Source organism: Notothenia coriiceps, unplaced genomic scaffold (genome assembly GCF_000735185.1).
Source record: "Notothenia coriiceps isolate Sejong01 unplaced genomic scaffold, NC01 NC01_scaffold00000339, whole genome shotgun sequence".
In the NCBI taxonomy this organism is placed as follows: Eukaryota; Metazoa; Chordata; class Actinopteri; order Perciformes; family Nototheniidae; genus Notothenia; species Notothenia coriiceps.
This window is the reverse complement of record NW_011333040.1, coordinates 19726289-19749848: the sequence shown is the minus strand read 5'-3', so window position 1 is coordinate 19749848 and position 23560 is coordinate 19726289. Positions and strand designations below refer to the sequence as shown.

General features: G+C 39.5%; 2 protein-coding genes across 4 annotated transcripts in view; one reads left to right on the top strand and one right to left on the bottom strand.

Moving 5' to 3' along the window:
* Window positions 1–1200: 1200 nt before the first annotated feature.
* Window positions 1201–19184, top strand: LOC104948198 (semaphorin-4E). Its single transcript, XM_010774362.1, has 14 exons — window positions 1201–1622; window positions 8398–8878; window positions 9286–9428; window positions 10237–10299; window positions 10690–10788; window positions 11713–11812; window positions 12120–12230; window positions 12423–12574; window positions 12805–12977; window positions 13245–13401; window positions 13502–13724; window positions 14722–14837; window positions 15023–15239; window positions 16113–19184. Exons 2-14 carry the CDS (start codon window positions 8770–8772, stop codon window positions 16868–16870), a joined length of 2421 nt encoding a protein of 806 aa, XP_010772664.1. The 5' UTR covers window positions 1201–1622; window positions 8398–8769; the 3' UTR covers window positions 16871–19184.
* An 856-nt stretch (window positions 19185–20040) lies between these two features.
* LOC104948158 (uncharacterized) overlaps window positions 20041–23560 on the bottom strand; it is a 14236-nt gene continuing 10716 nt past the window's right edge. For all 3 annotated transcript variants that reach the window (XM_010774329.1, XM_010774323.1, XM_010774334.1), the window contains one exon: window positions 20041–20954. In XM_010774329.1, the coding sequence (XP_010772631.1) occupies window positions 20788–20954 (167 nt within the window). In that variant the 3' untranslated portion in view covers window positions 20041–20787. The remainder of the gene's footprint in view (window positions 20955–23560) is intronic.

The window sequence follows — 23560 nt, the reverse complement described above, 5'->3', positions numbered from 1 at the left end:
ATAAAAGGAAAACCTACACCCACACATGCAGATAAATCAGTTCAACAAGTCACACAATGCTGTCTGGCTAATGATAATAGGCTAATTATCATACTAAAAGGGATACATCCAAGTGTCCCAAAACATTTCAGAAACCGTTTCTGCCAGAACCAGAGTTAAATGTATTTTTGTAAGTAATTAACTAATAAGATACAAGTAGAGTTTAAAATATTGCTACAGATATAATTTCACATACTTTTATGAGAAATAATGTATTAATTTATTCAGTTCTGGTCTTAATTCAAAATCTTAACAGAGGACACATTTAGAACTTAGTTATAGTGAATTATCAAAGACATTATATTTCTACTAGTGTTTTATTTCCATATGTGAACATATAAGGGCAATCTCCATGACAGGTGCAATGCTATTTTGACTACCACACTGACCCAGTGTTGTAATATTACAACAAAGACATAAGCTGCTCAAAATAAAATGTGATGAATGTATTCCACAATAACTACATATGTACATGTTCTAGACATTGTAATAATCACAAAAAACAAAACAAATCCGGTCCAATAAAACAAAGAGATGTTGCTCGTTTGAAGATTTGGAAGTTGTGACCTATAAACACATTTACTAACCAATAGCATTGTGGGGCTGAACAAAAGGACCTTTTGACTAGAATGTAGTCTTTAAAAAAACAAAAACATTTACTGACTTTTTTAGGATAGCTTAAAGTAATGTTGTAGAATTACAACAGGGTTAATAGGTAAATAGAAAATAATACTTATTCTTTTATTTCTACGCCTAATAATATATAGGTATACGTGTGTTGCCAACATTTGTATGATGAGCAAATATTGTAAATTGCTATTCTAGCATGACTTGCAAAAACATAGTGTTCTTTAATAACTTACATGCTTTTATTTAAAAACAATAAAGTTATAAGATACTGAAAATGCAGTATTTGTTGTGCAGCTTAAAAGCTTGAATGTTATTGGGCTTTATTACATTTGTAGATGTCATAATATCACAATTTATTTTTGAATTGAAAACATTTTTTTTTTATTTTATTGTTTTGCACAATTTAAAAACACAAACAAATCAGGTAACAAATGATAAACCGTGCAGGATGTTAAAATCATAATTTCTTCTTTTTTTTTAAACTCAACAATAGTTTAAATGCAATAATAATGGCAACTTTAAGAACAACATACACTACAAAAAAAAGTCAATAACATAACCTTCACGTACAAAAAAAGAAAGATGTGAAAAGGAGGTCTCAAATTGTGGTCAAATGATTTTTTCAACAATCCATAAAAGTGCAGTATTTTGTTATGTATGAAAAGCCATTCCAGGTTTCTATTCCCCTAATAAATGGGATTACAGTTACACTTCGAAAATAAAACAAAGAGCAGAAGTATTTCAAATAAAAAAAAGTAGGTTGGCTGACACTTTGAGTAAAGGTGAATTCAGAAGTCACGTGACCAGGCGCTGCCTACCGCTGAGAGCTGCTGGAGTCTGAACGAGTCAGATGAGTGTTGGACGGTGCAGGTGGAGCATGGAGCAGGGAGCGTCGAGCAGGATACAAACAACAGAACAGTTTCTGATGTAGATCCTCATTGTCTCAACTCATGGTGAGTCTGAAGCTGGTTTGCTTTGTTTGCGCGCAGGTTGTTTTTCCTCCAAATACTTATTATGTTTCCAAGGAGCTTGTGGGAATTGGATTGGCCACCTGTGGGGTTAAGACGTGCACACACTGTTAGTTGACTGTCTTATCTAAGATTATAGGATATATCTAATTATAGCAGCCGAGAGCCAGGCTAAAGCAGTAGTAGGATATGCGTTTGAGCTGACGGGCAGAAACACTTCCCACCGCAGACAGCCAGGGAAACTTGTACTGTCGCTGGGAAAGTGTCAAGTAAATCCTGAGGGGAAGGGCTTTAAGCCAAACTGTGTTTTCTAAGCTGATTTTCTTCCATTAAAACAACAATGAAACCAATTCATGTATGATACAAATATCCGTGTTAATAGAAACAGCTAGAAATAGCCCAGCTTTCAATTTTGTGTGTGATAATTTGCATTTCTTCTACATAAACAGCTACGATTCTCTACAGCTACATTAATAATTCACCAACAGCTAAGCGTAATATGCCTGTGTTTGCTGTGTGAATAAATTCCGCTGAGTTGTAACATGATATTAAAGGGTGCGCACAGTTTTATTCATGGTGAGAATTAATGATCCATGAGTGAGGCTGAGGGAGCAGTGCTGTCAGCGCACTGGCTCAGGGGATTGCCCAATTTTAGCTGCCATACTGAAACTCAGTGGGGTCACTGGGTGTCAAGGCAGGGCTGCACAGATAAAAACACCCTGTAACTCATTGGTCTGAGCTGGAAATGATGCACGTTTCCTTTGTGTTTCCTTGTATGTGCACACCAATGTATTACAGGTCATCAAATGCCTCCAAAAGCTAGATAAAAGCACATTTTCTCCACTTAATAATCAGTGTTTTCACTAAAACGACTACCTAAACGAAGTGTATTTTCAGAACCTCTGTTGCATTTTGTTTAACATGTGAAGCAGAAACACAGCAGCGTGAGTGCCAATGGTATCCAGAGCTCTACCACAAAAATAAAACAGTTTATTTAAATCCCAGCATGACTGAAACACATACCTTATAAACCAGTGTGTTTCTGCTGCTAAACACATAAAGGGTATGTTTGAGGGGCTGCAACTCATGATTATTTTCATTATCGATTAACCTGCTGATTATTTCTCTAGATTGATTGTATGGTCAATTAAATGAAAAAATTCATTGTGAAAAATCATCATCACAGTCCAAGGAGATGTCTTTTAAATGTATTTTCTTTTCTTGTCTTGTCTTGTCTTGCCCAAGAAATTCAGTTCAATATGATTTATACCTGTGCTGTGACAAATCAGGAAATATCCCAAGATGAGAAGCTGAAAAGCAGCCATTTTGGAATAAAAAAATATTGAAAAACTGACCCTCAAAATAGTCAATTAACTTATCAATCAGTCAACTTATGATAGCAGCTTTACTGCCTTCACTTAGAACCAATGCAGGAAAAAGCAATGGTTGTATAAAGCAGCATAGTATTTTACCGAGCTGTACGGTATATCCAACACTTCCATAATTGTCTTTCCATTATTCTATTCAACTACAATGCATTGTACTGACTGGAATATAAAAGGATCTGCCAGTAGCTGTTTTTGGTTCAAACTAAAATAGTAATCATTCCTTTGATCCTGCCTCCATCGGGGGATTGTGTGCTCTTCTTTATTCTCAAAATTACATTTTTTTGGACAAACAAAACATGTGAGGATGAGCTTAAAAGATTATAGATAGCTTTTCACTATATTCTGACGTTTAAAGACCAAACAATCGAGAAAAATAAAAGAGAATACAAATTGAAATGGTGCAACGATGATATTTACTTTTTGAAGTTTGATAAGACAACAGTCATTAAATCAGTGCTATTACATTTAATATCCAAACCGAAGTGCTCACCACATTTTGTTTTTCTTGGGTGTTCCCGTCTGTCAGTGAGCTTGTCACACAACACAGGTAGAGCAGGCGGAGATGTTCGGGTGTTCAGATTTTCCTTTTGAGCCCCACCACCTGCTGGGACTTGCCTGGGTGCGTGTTACTCGGTGTGTATTTATGCGTTCAAGCACGCACTTTACACTCAACCAGACTCTTCTCATCGATGACAAGTGATTTGTCGGAGCAGAACGAGTGAACAGGGTGTTGGATTTTAATTGTTCTAGTTTGCTCCTTTAGCCTAATGATGCGTGTGGTGACATGCTTGAAGACTGTACAGCACATTTTTCTGAAGTATTGTTTTCCCGCTAATTACAACTCTCCTGCGCTTCAAAACAAAAGGTGGTTAGTGATTATCATAAAAAGAATGGTTTTGTTTTTAGTCCATCTGAGCTTGCAAAAACATAACTCCCTGCTGAACCGGGTGTGTTTTCCAGTGAGTCTGCGACACAGGGAGTGTCAGAGGTGAGCAGCCTCCCACAACCGCTTTCCTGTTTAGGCCCCTGTGATGGAATATCGCTGCCAGTGGGCCACTCGGCATACGTTGGAAAACACACACAGACTAGCAGCAAGTCAGCCAGTGACTCAACCAACATTTAACCTATAGAACAGTCTCAGCCATTAAGGTGAATCAGTTACAGCCAGAGAAAGCCTCGCCCATTATCTCACACAAGACACTCAGGAGAGCCTGGGTCTACACTGGCACGGCTCTCTCCAGCTGTTTGACTCTTAATTCTTCAGGATTTGTTAGGACTCACTGTGATGACGATAGTGCGCCTGTCGGTGCACGTTTCACATGCTGCTGTATCGAGATTTGAGCTTGTTTGCAGCACACAGTCGTAGTAAGAATCCACCGTGCAGTAGATACTGTTCTGCTATTAATATCCTCATGCTTCAAGTGGTTGGAGTGTTTGGAGATACTGCTGCAAGCTTTCTTCTACGTATTGTACAAGTTCATGTACAGCCTTTGAACCCACAGTTGATGAGAAGAAACCCACAGTGCTAACCCTTTCAGGGATTTCTGCTTGTAGTAAAGGTGTATGTGGGAGATGCATTTTTACATTTGGATCTCTGGAGATGTAAAAAACTATTTTAGTCTCACTCTTGTTGTTCGTTCGGGTTTTGTTGAAGCTTATCTTCGATGACGCTGACTCAAATGTCATGATGACAATGTTTCTACATTGTATGCAGGTATTGTACTACATTTCACACAAACAACATGCAGAGATATTCCCCTTTTACATTATTATGTGTACGTGTCACAGTGCAGTCAATTAGTTTTACAGGTTTTGCTGGCTGTACAGGAAACCGCTTTGATCCCATATAAACAAAATACATGACTGGATTTCAAACGAGTCTTTCACAACAACTCCTCTGCCTCAGCGTACACACCTTATTTGAGCGTTGTTTATTATAATTTTGGGGTACCACTTTACAATAAGACTACCCTTATAAAGGGTTTACGAATTGTTTGTAATTCATTTATTAATTAGGTTGTGAACACTTTATAAATCATTAATAAGCTTTTATAAGACATGAGATAAACAGGGCAACTGTGACCGGTTGCTTGCCAAATAGTGAGCCCACATTTATCTGTACTGCTAAGCCTTATGGCTACTTAGCTTACTTCATCTTCTTCATTAGCCAGCATCCTTGGTATCTGTTGTTCACTGAGTTGATTCTCGCTAAGTAGCCAATATAAGGAACAACAACAAGGGTGAAACACAGGATGGATATGAGTTCACACAAGCATAGCAATAATTATAATAGAAATAAAGAAATGTAAGAATAAAACATTTACACATTTTCTTTTACCAAATCTAGCAATGTAAATTAAAATGTAATGTGTTGTATACGTAGTACAGATATTTATAATTATGTATGTGTTAAAAATACATGTCAGTTTGAAAGAATAAGTAGCAGCGTTATAACAGTATGTAAATATATAAAGTAGGTGAGGTAGCAGCTAGTCAAAACGATAGTAAACTGTACAAAAGTTGTGTTGCACAAGAGCAGTAGATGATAAGTTATTAATAATTAATAAGTTAATAAGCTTTTGCACACAGCCTGAAACATTACCCAAGCCTTTCTGAAGGACTGACTTGTATAAATAAAGGAGTGTGGATAATAAAAGGGCCATAAACAACTTTGTAACATGCCATCACGAGTGCAGATATTAAAGATAGGGCGCCATTAGCAAATACATTTTGCCCATAATCTTATGTATCCTTCTTCCCTCAGGTAAGGGGTCCAAGAGTCCATGGGACGGTCCTTTGATGAGTTAAAGAGAACAAAGTAGTAGGAAGGGTGGAGGACATGGAGACATAAATGTGGGATCGCTATCTATTTATTATAACTTACATGGAAATCTTAAAATTCAAAATCAGCAGTTATATGAACGTTGTGTGCAATGCAGCAGGTGATAAACGAGCACACAGAGCTCTGCAACTTCCCCCAGCTGTACAGGAAGTTTGAGCTTTTTTAAACTAATTGTTTTGGTTTATTTGCCCCCAAAATCTGGCTCGCAGAAAACCTTGATTCCAGGTCGAGCTTTTCCAGTAAATAAAGGTCTGTCACTAGCCTCCTGTCCAGCACCAAATGACAGGCAGACACAGTTAGCAACTAGCTGGAGAACATAGTGGAGCATTAAGCAGATAAAGAGACACATTTTTTCCCTGTTGAGTTGGCCTTAACATACCTAAAGAAGAGTCAATATTTGTCCTTTGTTTGCCAGGTGGCCAGACACATGACTCCAAATGAATGGTGATGTTGTTCACGGTCTGCTGTGATAGCTATACAGTATGTTCACCATTAAACATCTACAGTGTAAGGCGAGAATATCTAAGTGAGGTGTTTTATTTAAATGTTTAAATAACTTTAAAATATGCTTTTTATAAATGTCTGAAATCCCAAGAAAAGATGCAAACAAATTGTAATTAAGAAAAGCTTATTCATGCAACTGGTGTCTAGTACCCTCAGCTGTGCATCCCCCAACACCCGAAACAGACACAGGTGCACATGTCAGTAAAAAGGAAGAGACAAATGTGACAACTGCTGCTTGTCTTCTATTGTTTTAGCCATACCTGCCTGTCTGCACGGTTTGGAAGAATCGGTGAAACGCTGTGAAAAACAACCTGCAGTCACTTCATTCAGCTGTGTCGCTCAACCTATCCTCCCCTCCCCTCCCCTCCCCTCCCCTCCCAGCCTGAGGGGGAAAGTATGCAAGAGTTCTGCGCTCTGACAACAGATGAGCTGTCGTATGTACAAGCGGCAGCTCGCCCCGGTGTGTCAAGTAACAACAAGGTGGGAGCATGGCAGTTTGTTGCAAAACGCACATTCAAAGCCGAGGTTTTTAGAGGCACAAGGGAGCGAGCTCCTGGCTGCCTCTCTGGAGGAAATTTGGTTGCTGTCATTTTGGTTTCTGTCAACAGCCGAGAAATCTGTGGTGTGCATCTCAAAGGATGCATCTCTGTATTTTTTTCTCTGCCAGCTTCGTATCTAAACAAAGCTTGCAAAGTAGCTGAGTTCGGCGGCTGCTTTTTGAGCAGTGGGCACCACAAAAAGAGTTAGTTATTTTACCTTGCAAGTCTGCGCTTAAGTATGCTTTGTGTGTTAGTCTAAGAAAAATTGCCTTGATGAATTTTGAATGAGGCTGCACCGCTCAGTTAGTCAACACAGAAAGAAGTGGTAAGTCTCAATGTATCATGATTCCCAGGGTAGGGATGCAGCGCTATAACTGTGAATTGCTGTGAACTGCGTGCATGCCCAAACTTGAAATGATCCCTTCTGCTGCGTGAACCCCGCTGAGCCCAGAGGAAGCAGCTTCTTATCAGGGAGGAAGACAGGAAGAGTGCAGGAGGAAGAGGGGGTGGGGGTCGGTGGGCAGCGTGGCAGAAATCACTTGACATCAGTTTCCTCTGTGAAGTTTACAGGGATGACTTTTCATGCTTATTATGACTGAAAGTGGTGCTTTACTACTCTGATGTAACAACAAGGTTATACATGTCCCTGTTTGGAATGCTGTCTTTCTTACTGTAATATTCTGATACAAAATTGGGTATACTTGGGAGTTTTAAAGGTGTTTTGCAGGAAGGTTTAGTCAAAGGTTGTTTTGCATTGCGTTTGCACATTTTAAATCCAGTGTTTTTGGTCTCATACAATTCACTTTAAAGATTGTCTTTGTTGATTTGATCATTCTGTCTCTTGTGAGTCCCCATCTTAATAACACTGTGGTGCTAAATGGCTAATCTGCCCCTTTTTAAAGAGGCAAGATTTTATTTTGTTGACAATCAATTGGTGATTGGCTATTTATATTTAATTCCTGCATACTGTACATTTAATGCATGGATTATCCAATTGATGATTATATTAGTATTTTTTCGGTGAATGTATGACCTGTGAACAAATGGGCACTTTTTAAAATGAACTGAATTGTGTGTCATGTTGAGCTGCCATGTCACTTTTATGTTTAACATTTAGTTACATGTACATTTGAAACAATTAGTTTGCATTATTTTCTTTAAGTAGCTTTACATTTCTCTCTGGGATAGCTTTGCACTAGTTCAACTTCTTCCAGGGTGAAAGAAGTAGCTTGCTTGCAGACAGTGTAGCTCTGCTGAAAAAAATGGGACACTAAATGTTATCAGTGAAAAACCGAATTTACAGCAGATGAAATAAAATAAAAAAAGGTGTAGGAGGCAAACCAGCCACCCTTTTCATTCTTGAAGTGAATAGAATATATCAATCAAATGTCCATCTCTTATACATAATTTCCAGTCTTCTCATCATCTTTTCATGTTATGGGTCTCTTTAATTATTTAATGCATAAATGTTTTCATATCTTTCCTAGAGGTGGGCCCAATTAAGATGATCTCCTCCAGCATCCCTCACCAGTAGCTGTGCAGCATGGCTTCTGCTCCTCCATCCAGAGAAGACACCAGCAGATCATTAGCCCTGCGCTGGAGGCTAACGCCGACATAGATACTCGCCGACTTCAAACTGAGCCGAGCCGCACTCTGCAGGCCTGGTTACACATTGTGTGAACTGCCTTTTAGAGGATGACTTGTACCATAGCGGCATATGTCTAGGAAGGCAACATCAGCACAGTGTAGCAACATCTGGACTGAGAGCGTGGACCATGTTTTGTGTCTGATCCGGTGCTTTGGTGGCAGAGCTGCACGGTGCAGCTCTTCCACACTTAGACACACCTGGACTCTGAGCCATGTCTCTTCTCTTAGCTCTAAGCATCGTCTGTGGATTGATGCTCCATGTTTCAGTTAATGCACTCGACACTCAATACTGTGTCCCACGAAAGACTATCCCCTACCAGAGTAAGTCACAGATCCTCAATATCACAGCATATTCTGTGATGTAAAAGGATGCTTTGGAAGTGGAATGAGATATATTATCATATTCAGTGTATTACTTACAGTAGATGCCCCTAGTTTGGAGACACAAGCAGCTAAGCAATCATCTGTGGTTGGGCCAGCATCAGTCACATTTTTGAAAAACTGTAGGTAATACCCTGACTATGGATAAGTACCCCATACAACCCCGCTTCAAACTGTTTGAACCATCCCTTTAATTACTTAGTTTTTGTGAAGGCTGAGTCAAGCTTATAAAATATCAATGAAATAGCATTTTGATTCTTGCTGTGAGAGCGTTTTCTCCAACTACACAGCACAGTCTCAGCAGCTGAAATGTAGAAAGTAATGCGGATGCTCTCCTCCCTTTTTAGACGAGGTGAAGTTGTTCAGAGAAGAGGGGATCTTCAACTACTCCACTATGCTAATGAGAGACGACCTGGGTGTGCTGCTGCTTGGGGCCAGAGAGGCTGTGTATGCTCTGGACATCAACAACATTTCTGTCAGAAAGGCTGCGGTGAGAACATGAGAGGAGATTCATAAATAAACAACTCTTTACAAAATGTGCAGGTCTGCGTGCTGTTATGCTCATCTTTATTCTGTTTGAAGCCGTTAGAACAAAAATCACTGATGAACACACACTGACCTGCTGAACAGTGGTATATTAACATGCCCATTTTCGAAAATAAATAGGTATCATTTATCTATAAGTTGAACAATTATGATGTTTTTTGGGTTGACCCCATATCAGAGATGTGTGAGCTGTGTTATTGAACGATTTTTCCAACATTGTCTGAAATGAAGAATTTTTGGAGACTGACATTGTGAAAGTATCAAGTGTTTCACAAGAAAACAGTTCATAGGTTCAGGGTTAGAACAATTTCACAATCAGTTCACGCCTCAAGTAAGTTTGTATCTTTATCTGCCCTCCTTCATTTTTTAAGGGAGTGTATTTTGGCGGACGATATGCTTACAGAAGCACATTACGTTGTGTAATGAACTGCACTCCTTTCAACAGCTGGTTCAACGCTGTTGTCTATTTACCCCGTGCACATTTGCATGAGAATTTGGATGAATTATGGTCCTTTTTGAACTGTAGACAGCTGGTTTATAATTGTAGCTACACAGCTAACAGTCATAGCTGAAGAGGGATAGGTGTCCCAGCCTGCAGGTATTCCCTTCCCGAGTGTACAGACTGGTCCTGGCGTTAGATCAACACTGATATGTGTGAGGGTAAACATGCTGCAGCTCCATGCCGTGCAGTGGCTCGGTTGCGACACCATTCCTGTGTGCTTTAACAAAAAACGTCCCCTCTGTTGATGCAGGTGTACTGGCGAGTTACAGAGGAGAAACAGCGGGAGTGCACATACAAAGGAAAACATGCTGAGGTTTGTGTAACTTATTACGAAACAGAGCTTTCAATGCATTTAGTTTTACTTTTGTAAAAGCCTTAAAGGGTGACTGTTGACTGAAAGCTGTTTACTCCCCTGTGCAGTTTGTCTCTGTGTATTTGTAAATCATTGATATGGGGATCTTTTTTCCTTTTCAAGTCTTGACACAGAACTCTCTTTGAAGTGCTTTGCTTATAGCTTGGTACCGAATGTCCAAATACATGTAAAGGCACAAGAAGAAAATGCATGGACACAGCCCTGACCTTTTGGTCACCAGTTGACCCCAAGCAGCCAGTGTGTTTGTGTCTTGTGTGGCGTGTTTGTGTTTTTGCGGCTGAACTAACAAAGCTCTGACCTTGGCATTTTCTCTGCTGGATCTTGTTGCAGGTGGAATGCCGTAACTACATTCGAACCCTGCACAGAGTCAATGACACTACGATGTATGTGTGTGGCACGAATGCTTTTAGCCCCACCTGTGATTACATGGTAAGTAAACTGTAAAATATGGAGTTAGTTTAGACACATAAACAGAGGCAAGTCCTCTGTTTATTAGCCGAAGAGGTGGCTGTGTGAGTCATTCCAATAATTTGAAACTTTTCTCCTTTACTTGGATTATAAACCTGTCAGTGGCTTCAGTACTCCCGCTTAAACTATAATATATTGCGTTGGTTCTCATTTACACTCCAGTGTCCAGTCCATTAACAGGGAACATTAAGGTCTAGAGAGGTGTTTTTTCATGCTTATCTTCTGGTTTATAGTTGTATTTTGTGCTTCTTCTAAAAAAAAATGTGTCTAGGCTCTAGACACAAAAACTACAACCTAACAATCTAAAATTAAATAAAAAACAATTACAGAATCATAAAATGTAAAAACATTCATCAACTTTCCTCACAAGTCAGACCTATCAAAACTTCCACTGCTATAAGGGCCTGCCTTGTGGTAATTAAAAAAAATCCTTTAAAGGCATCCAGAGAGGTTATTTTGCTACAGAGAGGGAGCGGAGAACTTAAATTCCCCTTTTTAAATTCAACAACCCTCCCATACATTTTTTGTGGGATATAGATCCGTAGGAAAGATGAAAGCAGATAAATAAGAATACGCCAATGGTTAAATCTACCGGTGGAAAATACAGATTATCAAAGCTTAACGTTCAAAGAACAAAAAAGAGCCTCTGCAAGATTTCATTTGGAGCTGAGGGTTGGAGATCAATACAGAAGGTGTTTTATCTTTTGTATACTTTGGAAAATGGTGAGCCATAATGTAAATATATATTGATTATAGTTAAAGGCTAAACCATGCAAACCATTGGTTAAGGTTTACAACTTCAGTCTTACTGTCGAAACAAAATGGCACTGTTTTTACTTTATTTTCGCTCTCTTAACAAGTCTTTATTTCCTTTGTTTCCGACAGACGTTTGTTAAAGGACAGCTGAAGCTGGAGGGAAAGCAGGAGGAGGGAAAAGGGAAGTGTCCTTTTGATCCCTTCCAGAGATACTCCTCCCTCATGGTCGGTGAGTGTCTGAGGGTTTGCTGCCAACATGAACAAAGCACGGAGTACTGCTGAACATTCAAAGTGCACCAACAGAAAGCTCAGTGTGAGATAACTGTGCACGTTTGAAATGCTGCAAGAGCCGGGCACCGAATGAAGTAAAATAAAAGTAAAAATATCACCCTAATTTCTTGGCTGGTGCTCCCTGCTCACTCCACATGGACTAATTAGTTGGCTCATTCCATTAGCAGGCATATAAATTAGATATTATTTCCGGTTAATATAAATAATACATTTCCAGTAATTTTCTTCTTCTTCCTGTCCAACAGGAAATGACCTGTATTCCGCTACATCCATCAACTTCTTGGGCTCTGAGCCGGTGGTTCTGCGCAGCTCGGACTTGGCTCTCCGCACTGAGTTTAAGAGCTCGTGGCTCAGTGGTGAGTTCCTGCTCTGCAAAGACTGGTCATTTAAAGTGTTATATTATGGTGTGCATATAAGAGGGGATCGACTGCAGCAACATTTATGCATGATGCATTATTTTAAAAATGTCCTTTGATGTTACTGAGGAAACGTTTTTTAGATTTTTCTGCCCTTTTCCAAAGTGCTAATGTTGTGTTTTGTGATTTCAGAGCCAAACTTTGTCTACATGGACTTTGTGGGGGAGAGCTTTAATAGTCTTGATGGTGATGATGACAAGGTGTACATGTTCTTCAGTGAGAACGCCATGGAGTACGACTTCTCCAGCAAAGTCACTGTGTCTCGAGTGGCCCGTGTCTGCAAGGTATATATACATACTGAATAAAAAATCTCTTTGCATTTTCAAAGACAAGAGAAAGTTGGTTTAGATCAGTAAATACGTACTGAATAATCCCTCGGTCTCTGCAAGACCTTTACATAGACATTGAGAGAAAGTTTAACAACAATGCCTCACGCTGTCTGATTCCTGGTCTGAGTGTTGTGCTTAAGAGGAATATCTGCAGTCCAGCACGTGACCTCTGTCTCTATGTTTAGGGGGATATGGGCGGCCAGCGGACACTGCAGAGGAAATGGACGTCGTTCCTGAAAGCCCGTCTGGATTGTTCCCTCCCTGAACCCAGCCTGCCCCCCATTGTCCAGGATGTCTTCCTGCTGAAGAACGAGAACTGGAAGGAGAGCGTCTTCTACGCTGTCTTCACTCCGCAGTCGTACGTAATTGCAATCAAATACAGTAGTTTTTTGGCTGAGTGTGTGAATGTGCAGCAAGGTAGAAAGTAAATTGACAGTCGTATGGGAAAGAATAAAAAAAGTTGAACAAAAAAGTTATTGGATATTTTCCTTTTTATTTTTGCATTTAGCTGTTCATATTTTAATTTAAAAGATGACATCTCCAAAGTTTTCTCTATAAGAGATTAAATAAAACAAACAAATGGAAGTGTTCTTGACTAAATGTATCTAATTTTTTGTTTTTTCAGGGGCTTGTCCGAGGTATCTGCGGTATGTGCATATAGTGTGTCTTCCATTCGAGGTATTTTCAATGAGGGCAAGTTTAAGACACCTGTCGCTGTGGAGACATCTCACGTGAAGTGGGTGATGTACACTGGAGAGGTGCCAGTCCCCAGACCGGGAGCAGTGAGTCTAAAGACTTTGTTCAAACTAGAAGTGATTCTGAATATTAAAGCAAGGAAAATATGAAATACAAACCATTCTGACTTCAAGTTTTGCGTTTCAGTGCATCGATAGTGTGGCACGTAAAATGGGCATGAATCGCTCTCTGGATCTTCCTGACAAAACCCTCCAGTTCATCAGGGACCGCCCCCTCATGGACGAGGCTGTCCGACCGCAGACGGGGGGGCCGCTGCTGGTGAAGAGGGGAGCTTTGCTGACTCGGATCGTAGTGGACAGTGTGTTGGCGCTGGACCAACAGAGATATGCAGTCATGTTCATTGGCACTGGTAAATATTTGATAAAAAAAAACTGCAACTGCTTGTCTGCAATAGTTTTGCACAATAATTATAACAACTTTAAACAGAACTGATGTTGAGGGCTGTTACACAATGTGTTAAAATGTATCAATATAAAAAATCATTTTCAGTCAAAGTTAAAACAGTTCAAGTTTGAATAAAACATCCTAGTTAATATTATTTATTACTTGCTTTAATCTTCAAAATTGCTTAATTTTTCTCATACTGCCTACTTACGCAGCACCTCTTTTCACCCTCTGGGTGTTTCCCAATGTCGAGGATGCTTCCTTGGTAGGACATGTCTTCCGAGTCAGGTCCATCAGAGGCTAGGCAAGAATCCTTCCTGGCATTTGGAGAACGAAGAATGGAACAGGCTAGCAAGTGTGCAGGTGTGCGTCATATGAGAGGCCCGCCTTAAGTTTTCCGCCAAAGATTTTGGAAATTGGTCCATGCGCAAAGCATTGTGGGGATTTTAAGACCACGGAGGATACACATGTGCAGCCTCAACATTTTCCTCAATGAATGTCTCAGTCCTCGGTAGAATTCCAGGGATCCTGGACATTGTAACAGTCCTTCGGCGGGACTCGATGACGTAGCATCCTCGAAATAGTGGCTCTGAAGCAGCTTTCCTCGACATTGAGAAACACCCTCTGTCTGAAACCAGAGCCCAGTCTGCTCTGATTGGTTAGCTGGCGGCTCTGATGTGATTGGTCAACCGCTTAGAGATGTCCCGCCCCTTAGCCTATCACGTGAAAGTGGTACACAGTGATGTCACTATGTTACACAAGTAAACAAAGGAGTCCAATGGAGGCGTTTCAGGGTGAGAGGGGGAGTGTGTGGGAGAGAAACGTTTTACATGCACAAACACATAATAGGGACTCTTTAAGAAACACATAAACATAAAGTATGAGTAATGATAGTTGATACCTTTGTTTGTGTAATGCACTTATTCAGTGGGTAGACGATGATCCTTTTTGTTTCCTGATAGAAAACGGTTACATCCAGAAGGCTGTCAACTACGCAGGAGAGATGTTCATCATTGAGGAAATTCAACTGTACGAAACCTCGGTGCCTATCAGCACCCTGCGCCTCTCATCCAGCAAGGTAACTCAACAGGTTCAACATTTTGGGAAAATATTTAGTTTTACAATAAGTTTCAGTTTGAATTTATGGCTCAATTTAAATATGTTGTCACTATATTGCTTCTAACAGGCAGTAGAGAGGCGACAGTGGATATAAAGATGAAATACCTGGTGGTTTGTTAATGTGTGTCTGTGTTGCATACATAGGGCCAACTGTATGCAGGTTCAGAGTTTGGTGCCATCCAGATGCCGGTCAGTAACTGCAGCCGCTATGAGACTTGTGTGGACTGCATCCTGGCCCGGGACCCTTACTGTGCCTGGGACATGCAAGAAGAGCATTGCTGCTCAGTCGACAGTGTGTCCTACATTGAAACTGCAATACAGAGTCTGAAGGAGGGAGACCTCTCTCAATGTTCTCCTCCAGGTACATTAAGGCACCATGTTTGCATATATTACTGGGCAGCCTTTTTGTATGAAACAGCAGCATGCAATGAGACCAACCTTATGTGTTCTTCAATTAATTTAAAATGCATTTTTATAGCACCATATCATAGAGAGCAAAGGTGTGAGACATTCATATGTACGTATAAACAGGGTTATGAGGGATACTTTAAAAGTGTACTCTGTTACAATTAACACAGAAAATGTAATCAGTAACCTAATATAAATATAACAAAATAAAAGTAATGTAACCCGATTACTTTCCGTTACTTTTGGATTACTTCAATATCAAATGCAATGCAAAGGAAGACAAGAAGAAGAAATATCAATTATGTATTTTATGTATATGTAATACAACAGAACGATGTAACTTTAGTAGAAAAACATATCTCCATAAATGATAGACCAGGCCTGCAGAAAAGTATAGTTTACAAAAGCTTTTTTATTTAATACAATAATTAAAAGCAATATATTTGTGTAATGAATCTGGTGTCCACCTACTGCATTTAGAAGAATACAAAAATAAAGATATTTAAAAAACATTATGATAATGGCCTAAATGAAAACCCTCCAAAAATTCAGGCAGTATATCTTCCTTTTAATGTTTGTAACATTGTAAGATAAGATAAGATAATACTTTATTGTCCGATTGAATTGTTCTTGCATCAAAGCAGCTTCATTTGCAACATCGTTGTAAACCTGCTAGTAATACCCATTTTATAAAAATATACCAGTAATCGGATCATGTATTTCTTTAATGTATCCTGATTATGCTTTTCTATGTAATCCGTTACTCTCCAAGACTGCACATAAAAATACAATCACATAAACAGGTGTACTGTGTGTCTGTTTTTAGATCCAGTGGCAGCCGTGGACTTTACCCTGGTTCCAGGAAACAACATCCAGCTGCCGTGCCAGCTCCACTCCAACTTGGCGCAGGTCGTGTGGCGATTCGCTCACCATACACTTCACTCCGACAACAAATACTACATATTCAGCCGGGGCCTCCTCGTCTTGCAGGCCTCTGAATCGGACGCGGGCCTGTACACATGTGACTCAGTAGAGCTGATCAATGGGAGACAATACAACCGGACTGTGGCGGTTTATCAGTTGAAGCTCCATTCTGATGCAGGAGTGGGGGAGAGCTCTACTCCTAGCAAGGAGGTGACAGATTCCTCACCCTCCATTTACAATGTGATTACGGCTGCACCGGAGCCAAACTCGGGCAGGGAGGACCCGTTGACCCCGCAGAACCAAAGCGACACCAGCAAGGTGACTGGTTTAGAGGTGGCCCTGGCTCTGCTGTCACTGCTCTGTCTCTGCCTGATGGTGGTCATATTTTGCATCTGGAATCAGGGACGTTTTGGATGCTTCAAGTTTGCGAAGCGCCCAAGTGAAAGCGAGGTGAAAAGGCAGTCAGCCGAATACATGCACATCCCCAGCAGAACTTCAGAGATTAAGCTCCTGGAGCCTGAATCTGGGAGACCTTGCAGTGCCAATAATAATCACTCTGCTGTTGACTTCAAAGGCAACGGGGAGCACCACTTCATACCTATGGCCAACATTTCAAGTCTGGACGGTCTGGGATACATAAATGATGAGTCAGAGATTTGACTGCTGAAGTACAGAAAATCAGTCCGAGGCCAACTGCCGTGCACTAATTATCTTCCTATAGGTGTGATGCTGTAGAAAAGGTTTCCACATTATAAATTCTTTTAATTGGTGTCCTGTTTCTCCTTGACAATTTTCAATACTGTCTATTATTTATGTACTGGGCAGCTGAAGAGACTTTTCTGGAATTTTTTTTTACATATGTATTTTTTTGTAAAATGTTCATTTGTGAATACACTGTAATATATTGTGTACAGGTAAGCGCTTTTTTTCAACTATTATTTATTTGTTCAGCAATCTTAATACCTGTGATCTGAGTCTTGTAAATTGGGTCAGTGAACAAGTAGCACACACTTATACTTTAAATTCCCAGGCAGATATGATTTTATGGACTGTTTACTCAGTCAAAGAGCAAACTACATTATTTGGCTGTGTTAATGATTGATAGTCTGTCATAGGTGATACAGAGTGAACTCCATACCTTATCTTCCATAACAAAAACCCAAGATAATTTCACTGCAGCAAATGTTGTATCATCATTGGGATGTAGAAATATGGATGTCAGTCTATCAATTACTTGCATCAGAGACACAGCATTTTGTTTTGGCATCAAACTTTGGGAAATGCAGCTGTTGTTGATAATACAAAAAAAAAACGTTATTGTTTGTGTGTCTAGCTGTCAGTAATGATTACCCACTTCCTCACAGAGCTGAAAAATATTTCTGGAGCTGGACCGACACGCTTGTTGTCTTGGTGTTTCCAACAGATACTCATGTTGCGGGATGATATGAACAAAAAAACACACACCTGACTTCACAGTTACCTCAGACCTGTTTGTTTTGTCGAAAAGGTCTGAGACCAAACTAAATTACAGGAAAGTAGCATGAGCGTACTCTGTGTTTTTCACACTCTGTCATTAACAACAGCAGTCAGAGCCGCTTCAAACCAGTACTGTAAAATATGAAAGGGTTGAAGTAGGTCTCAACTATTCAACAGAGCAGTTTAAGGAAGTTTTCAAAACAGAATTAAAAGTATATTTTAATCTTATTAGGGTATAAATAAATAAAATATTGCCAAGATTGTTGCATAGATATGCAACAAAAAGTGCTTAGATTTCTTAGCATGGGCATATTTACACTGGGGAATAAAGGCAAGCAACTCACCAAATATTGTTTTCAGTTTCTTTATTCTAAAAAAGAGAGAGAGCTTTTACAGAGTTGTTTTTAACTTTCAGAAGTCGCTAGCTGCCCTCTCCTGTTCTTCAGCCCTAGTTTCCTCCCAAGATTTAATGAGCTCTTACTTTTAGTTCAGGCTGTCTTGCCGTTACGGCTCACAGGCTTTTTTTATTCTACACCGGTTTCTTTGAACATTTCTGACTTGCATTTCTGAATAAATCAATACGACAGCAGAATATCTTCGCCAGGGTAAAATATTTTACACTGAGGACATGGGGTACAGAAGTAAAAACACAGCAAAGGTGGGCATTAACAGACCACACATGGGTCCATCAGCGGTGACGAGAACTGAGTATCACTGAAGCCTGTTTTTGTATTGTTTTGTTATAAAGGGACAGTTCACCCTAAAATCAAAATGTATATTTTTCCTCTTCGGCCTGACATCATATAGAGATGTTAGCATCAGTCCCAATGTTATGGGGCTAAATGGCACTTGGCTTATGGTGCTCAAAGCGCCAACAAATTAAAAAAAACTCCACAGCATGTATCTTTTCAGAAATCATGAAGAGGTTAAAGTGAACCCACAAACTTTGCTGTGAGCATTTTTCTTGTAGGAACGGTTTTCTTTCTACCTAACTACACCAACCATCAAAATCAGGCCCCAGAAACAAGCATACATTTACTCATTAATGTGAGGATTGTGTTAATTATAGAACAAGATGTAAACATTAATGGAGTCCTTGTCTGAGGTTAAACTCAGGAAAACAAGCAGTACACAAGCATTAGCATCGCGTGCATGAATAAATAGATGTTTAATTTATGAGATAATGCGGTTGTCGGCTGTAGTTAGGTTGAAAGAAATTGTTCCAACATGAAACTGCTCACAAGATCTGTGGATTATCTTGAGTAACCGGGTCATGATTTCCAGAAAGAGACATTGCTGTTGAGTTTTGAATATAAGCTCCACTATATTGGAGAGAAGCCAGACATCTCTGCTGCTGATATCTCCAACCCTCATAACGACATAAAACAATCTAGATAAATAGCAGATAAGAGAACAAATATGTCTTTCTGATTTTAGGGAGACCTGTACCTTTGAGTGTTTGAAGAGCCGAAGTCATTAAAGGAAAGGTCCCATGTCATGCTTTTCCGGTTATTACCCGTCCCCTTGTGTGTTATGTAGCTTTTTCTGCATGTAAACGGTCTGCAGGGTCACAAACCCTCAAAGTACACCCTGTAGGGAGTACAACTCTAACACAGAAAAGACCTGTCTATGCTGCCTCAGAACGCCTCGTTGGAGATTTCTCTTTTTCCATTTTCTTCTTCCTGGTCATAGTGACGTAATGGTGCGGAGCTCCGAGGATTGGTCCAAATGGACCAATCCGTGGAGCTCCGCACACACACTCAGGCCGTTTCTCAATCTCGAGGATACTGGCTTCCAAGCCAATATTTCAAGGATGCTACGTCATCGAGTGCCGCCGAAGTNGTCCATCGAAAAGAATGTGCGCCAGGGAACCAAAAGAAGGGCTTCTAGATAGCTTATGACCGAGCACAAGCTGACATGAGATAATTTATTGTTCAGGGACATCTAGAAGCCCTTCTTTTGGTTCCCTGGCGCACATTCTTTTCGATGGACGACAGCTCTTAGATTCAGAGTCCATATTTGTTTAGTCTCGCTGATAAAGAATGTTGATTATTACACTCTGAACTAGTTCAAACCTGGAGCTACAGGAGGGGTCTTCAGAATTGATTGTGGCATCTCAACTGTGTGTATATTCTCCTGTNAAACACACAATGCACCAAGTGTGACGTCCGTCTCTGCTTTTCTGAGGATAGGAACTGTTTTTGGGACTGCATTGTATTCATATTAATAAATGACTATTCATAAAAAACATGACTGATGTGTGATTATTATTCATGCTATACTGATATATGGCTAAGTAAGCAATCAATCCTGCAAATCAACCCTTAGTTGTTCAATATATTTATTCAGATAATGTGAGTATAAATACAGGAATTCTGCTCCGACCTAAGCCCAACGTTGCAATATTACAACATTTCCCTAAAAACTTACCAAAACGTAAAAAATGTGAAAACTCTTTAATTTCTGCTCCATATAGGCTCCCTACAACAACATCTGAAGGATCAAAAAAATAATAATTATAATGTTTTTCTATATTTGGGCTTTACAGGGTTAACAGCATCTTCTGCCATCTAGTGGCTCATAATAGCCATTTCTTTAACATATATACAAGAAAAATACCTGAGAGGAAATACAATAAAATACAATACTATCAGTTACTGCAAAACAGTATTAATGTTTCTCAGATTTTACATATATATATATTTGTATTGATCCCACGTTGAAATGCAAAATTACATTTTATAAAATATCAAGGTTAAAAAACTGTACTATAAACTACCCTTCAATATTTTAATATTTTAAAATAAACTTTAATAATAAGAAGCGTCGCTTAAAAAAAAACCTTAACATGTCACTCACGTCTCCACAATTTATACTTTAAAAAGTAATTTGAAACTTTTTGCTTATAGAATATACAATGGCTGCTGTTAACAAAAACCTAATATTATCAGGAGATGAAACAAATGTACATACAAATGTCATGTTTAAAGGAAAAGCCTGCACCTGTAAAATACAATGTAAAATATAAAGATAACTCCAGTAAATACAGCTATATGACTAAATATGAGAGTTGATTTGATTAATTAAGGCCCATGGCTTCCTCACAGTTTGCATCTCCGTTTGTCCTCGTGGCACTTCCGGGCTTGACTCGGGTTTCTGAGGTTTTGAGAAGAGGAAGCCTTCTTCAGGGTGTCCACCGGGACCCCGGGCCGAGGGGACGGCTGCTTGTTGGCCACAGGACGAGTGTTTGCATAGATTGGATCTTCTGCTGCATCAAGAGCAAAAACAGGGTGAATTACATTACAACTTTTTAAATAAAACTATATCTCAGACATCTACATAACAGAATTGTATAAGTTAGAAGTTATTCTGTCTAAAACACAATTGACCCCCTGACGGTAAGAGCTTAGATTATAGACATGTCATTATATAGACAACGGTGTCCTAAAATCAAATACCCATCAAGTATGTCATTTTTCTGGTTATCAGTATTACTCTATTTATATTTACAAATGTTGCATCATTTTATGTAGTCGGGTGCCCAGCCTTAAACATCATCTTTTGGTTTAATTGTAAAGTGTCTGTTTAACTTTTGCTGCTTTTAACACTAAAACTGTGTCCGTGTGCACCTTTCAAGTCCCCCTGTTCACCTGCAACTTGAAGTAAAAATAATGTAAAATTCACAAAGAAATACAATCTTATTACAGAGGTATTGTGTTAATTAGACCATTTACTTGTTCTGTAGAAAAGCTTCTGTCTTGCTTGTATAATTGCTTATAACAAAAACAGAAATTGGAGGTGTATGTGGGTAGGAAGTCACCTCTGTCCTATTCTTACTGCTCCATCCTGTGTGACCAAACCGCAAACTTAGGTCTACTGACACATCTTTAACACCTTTGTCATGCACCACCATTAAACAAAAACATAAAAGCTCTTTGTTCGTGCGTTAAGCAACTTTTGCTGATGAGTTACACCTGTAAGCAATATAATGTTGTTTCACATGTTGTAAAACATATGATAAATGTTACAAGGTAATTGAATCTCAAAGTCGGCCGCTCCCAATTATTTTGTCATGACACTTTCAATCAAATTATAAAAATGTTAAATGTCGTAAATAGTGGATGAAATATTTTGCATGAGAATAAACAAAAAAACCAAGACGTATTCAGTGCATTACTGGTTCATGTCTGAGAGCAACAACCAAAGCATACTGAAAAAAGGGAACACAACTCATATGCATTAACTGTTATCTGCCCACCAATTCATTTAATCATTGGAATAAAGAGATAATGCTGATTTTCAGGTTAATACCTGTATTCAGTGCCTCTACTGTGACAAGTTTACCTGCTTTAATGTTCAAAAAGGTATTTATTTATTTTTCTCATACTGCCTGTACTGCAGCAACTCTTTTCACCCTCTGTCTGAAACCAGAGCCCACTCTGCTCTGATTGGTTAGTTGGCTGGCTCTGTTGTGATTTGTTTTGGGATAATACCCAATAAAAGTGTGAGTGTTCCATAGTGATGGCATTATGTTATGGAAGCAAACAAATGGGAGAGAACTTTACATGCACAAAAACCTATACAACAGACAACAGGAAAGATAAAACCAGACCTTTAAGTATAGTTTAAACATTTACAGTTGCAAGAAAAAGTATGTGAACCCTTTGGAATTACCTGGATTTCTGCATAAGTTGGTCATAAAATGGAGGAAGCCACTGCTCTCCAGAAAAAACATTGCTGCACATTTGAAGTTTGCAAAAGAGCACCTGGATGTTCCACAGCACTACTGGCAAAATATTCTGTGGACAGATGAAACCAAAGTTGAGTTGTTTGGAAGGAACACACAACGCTATGTGTGGAGAAAAAAAGGCACAGCACACCAACATCAAAACCTCATCCCAACTGTGAAGTATGGTGGAGGGAGCATCATGGTTTGGGGCTGCTTTGCTGCCTCAGGGCCTGGACAGATTGCCATCATCGACGGAAAAATGAATTCTCAAGTTTATCAAGACATTTTTCTGGAGAACTTAAGGCCATCTGTCCACCAATTGAAGCTCAACAGAAGATGGGTGATGCAACAGGACAACGACCCAAAGCACAGAAGTAAATCAACAACAGAATGGATTCAACAGAAGAAAATAGCCTTCTGGAGTGGCCCAGTCAGAGTCCTGACCTCAACCCAATTGAGATGCTGTGGCATGACCTCAAGAGAGCGATTCACACCAGACATCCCAAGAATATTGCTGAACTGAAACAGTTTTGTAAAGAGGAATGGTCCAAAATTCCTCCTGACCGTTGTGCAGGTCTGATATGCAACTATAGGAAACGTTTGGTTGAGGTTATTGCTGCCAAAGGAGGGTCAACCAGTTATTAAATCCAAGGGTTCACATAATTTGTCCACCCTGCACTGTGAATGTTTACATGGTGTGTTCAATAAAAACATAAAAACATATAATTGTTTGTGTGGTTTTAGCGTAAGCAGACTGTGTTTGTCTATTGTTGTGACTTAGATGAAGATCAGAACACATTTTATGACCAATTTATGCAGAAATCCAGGTAGTTCCAAAGGGTTCACATACTTTTTCTTGCAACTGTATATAAAAATGTAAATTTTCAAGTTAAACACAAGAACATGACCCCACCCCGCCCCAAACCATATTTACACAAAGTTGCTTATGAAAGTTTAAATGAGCTAAAAACCCTGAAAGAGGACTGTTTTAGCAGAGCTTCTTTCTCGTGCTCCCTTTCTGCAGGTCAAGAGAGGTGAGTTTGGCAATGTGGTGTAGACTTATTTTCAGAACACAGACACAACCAATGACAACAAGTGTTTCTGCCGCCAACAGAGGATGCATTTCAACAACATGTAAAGAGCAA